The sequence below is a fragment of the Palaemon carinicauda genome, chromosome 3 (genome assembly GCF_036898095.1).
Source record: "Palaemon carinicauda isolate YSFRI2023 chromosome 3, ASM3689809v2, whole genome shotgun sequence".
Taxonomy (NCBI): Eukaryota; Metazoa; Arthropoda; class Malacostraca; order Decapoda; family Palaemonidae; genus Palaemon; species Palaemon carinicauda.
Window position 1 is genome coordinate 96,261,069 of NC_090727.1, and position 2,669 is coordinate 96,263,737.

At 37.1% G+C, this 2,669-nt stretch overlaps 1 protein-coding gene across 1 annotated transcript in view; it reads left to right on the forward strand.

Annotated features, from left to right (window-relative positions):
• The first annotated feature begins 267 nt into the window (after window positions 1-267).
• Window positions 268-2,669, forward strand: part of LOC137632865 (uncharacterized) — a 9,954-nt gene continuing 7,552 nt past the window's right edge. The window contains exon 1 of the mRNA XM_068364963.1: window positions 268-395. Within this exon, the coding sequence (XP_068221064.1) occupies window positions 268-395 (128 nt within the window). The remainder of the gene's footprint in view (window positions 396-2,669) is intronic.

Sequence of the window (2,669 nt, forward strand, 5' to 3'; positions counted from 1 at the left end):
TTGTTTGAAAAGGGAATAACATATTAAAACATTTACACTGCTTAATAAATGAAATATCTCACTCGAAACAATTACACGTGCTCGTGGAACACTAAGTCCACATCGGACTTAAAAAGAGAACAAAATACACCCAATTTCAACAAAATACCTTGGTAGACCACATACCAAGGTTTTCTATCGTAATTTAGTGAATGAATCTGATCCCCAATCACAAGGATCACCGAAATATGTACCGATACAAAACTCACATCACACTTACAAAAAACTATGGGGAAACCGACCTGGTTATACAAGGAGCAGAGACGTAACAATATAGACAACTTACTTGTTCTGGGGATATTAGGCAAAGAGGACGATCGGAGCTCCTACAGCTCCGACGAAAACTCCGATTTCCCGCGCTGACTAAAGCGTCCTTGGCAGAGGGGAGGGAAATCTTACCTTATTAATTTATAAGGGGTTGGTTAAAGCTTCTTTGTCTGCCACAAGACTGAGAAACTGTTAAAGTCTTACTTTAAATACAAGGGGGAGTTTAATGATTCGGCTGAAGGCCTTAATTTGCCGTAATCCACCAGCTTAGGGAGTCCTTGGCTCTAAACATATACATACGACATTTTCATCGTGGTATAGTAAAATGACGTTACATTCGTGATTCATAAATTACAAATACTCAATTTCTTTAACACCTGCTCCTTCCCTACTAGGTGGTTAAGTTTTAGGCCCTAATACCGTCACGTATTAGACCATAGTCATTCGTCTCAACGCCCGCGAGATCTTCCAGCCTTCCCTCAATTTAACGTAACGTTTGTGGAGTTAAATGGCGGGACTTTCGAATGATCAGCTCGAAATTCCCGACAGAGCCCGTGCTGGCATATAGCCAGCTCAGTATTACCTTAAAAATAAACCGTCTTCTTGACTGTTACTTCATGAATATATTGTATGCTTTTTTGAAAGTGGACCGGATAGCAGTTTTGTGATGTATTGGCTCTAGTTCTATATAAAATCAATAGCTAATGGGTAAAGTTCTAGTTATAGCTAATGTATTGTAGTAATGTTGTACTTATCTATTCATCGTACTGACTTTATATGTGTACCTAGGCTTGTTATATCTTTTACCATTCACCCACCGGTTATCTTTATTTGCATTAGTTTACCATAAATAAATCAATATAGAAAACGTAGTATAATTATTCGAAGAAAACAAGAACCTGAAATAGAGAGTAAACTAATTTATTATGACATGTAGCACTAACGTGACCTTGATAGTCATTATTAAACGCCTTCTCTTGTCTTTGATGTAAAACAGAAGAGAGTGTTGTTCGTAAATTCTGAGTTATGATTTAATACTCTTTCAAAGCACCATACTCATGTTCTATAACATTTTTTTTTATTTCAGTAAAAAAAACAACTGAATGATTGTCTACAAACGCACATTGCACACATATAGAGAAAAAAATAGCACTATTGTATTTCAATTAATTGTATTATTGTATTTATATCTATTCCTCTTCATAGTTTGAGCTAAATTAATTCTTAGTGTATCAAGGATAGAACTTCTTAATTCATAAAAGCAATTATTCCTATCCTGAGAGAGAGAGAGAGAGAGAGAGAGAGAGAGAGGGAGACTGACTGATGTTTGCCCCCAGAGAGAGAGAGAGAGAGAGAGAGAGAGACTAACTGACAGAATAACCTTTGCTCCGAGAGAGAGAGAGAGAGAGAGAGAGAGAGAGAGAGAGACTAGTGACTGACGTTTGCACCACAAAAGTGAGAGCCTTACCTTACCTTACCTTACCTTATTTTTTGTTTGGGTTCCCCCAGGTCCCTCAGTGTGAGGCACCTCGTATATCCACCAGAGAGTTGCTAATGCATCTTCCAGTGTATTTTGCATCTTCCAGTCTTGGATGGTCTGGGAGGCATCTTAGGTATTTATCGAGCTTATTCTTAAACACATCTACGCTCACTCCTGATATGTTTCTTAGATGAGCTGGCAGCACATTAAATAGTCGCTGCATTATCGATGCTGGTGCGTAGTGGATTAATGTCCTGTGCACCTTCCTTAGTTTACATGGTATAATTTTTGGCATTATTAATCTACCTCTGCTTGCTCTTTCTGATATTTTTAGCTCCATGATGTTTTCAGTAATTCCTTCTATTTGCTTCCATGCTTGTATGATCATGTAGCATTCTCTTCTCCTTTCTAGACTGTATAGTTTTAAAAATTGCAGTTTTTCCCAGTAGTCAAGGTCCTTAACTTCATCTATTCTAGCAGTATAGGACCTTTGTACACTCTCTATTTGCGCGATATCCTTTTGGTAGTGTGGGTACCATATCACATTGCAGTACTCGAGTGTACTACGTACATAAGTTTTGTAAAGCATAATCATGTGTTCAGCTTTTCTTGTTTTAAAGTGTCTGAATAACATTCCCATTTTTGCTTTACATTTAGCCAACAGTGTTGCTATTTGGTCATTGCATAACATATTCCTATTTAACATTACACCAAGGTCTTTAATTGCTTCCTTGTTTGTGATTGTCTCATTATTAGGTCCCTTGTATGCATATACCATTCCTTCTCTGTTTCCATAGTTTATTGATTTAAATTTATCGGAGTTAAATACCATCCTATTTATCTCCGCCCATTCATATATTTTGTTTAGATCTCTTTGTAGTGA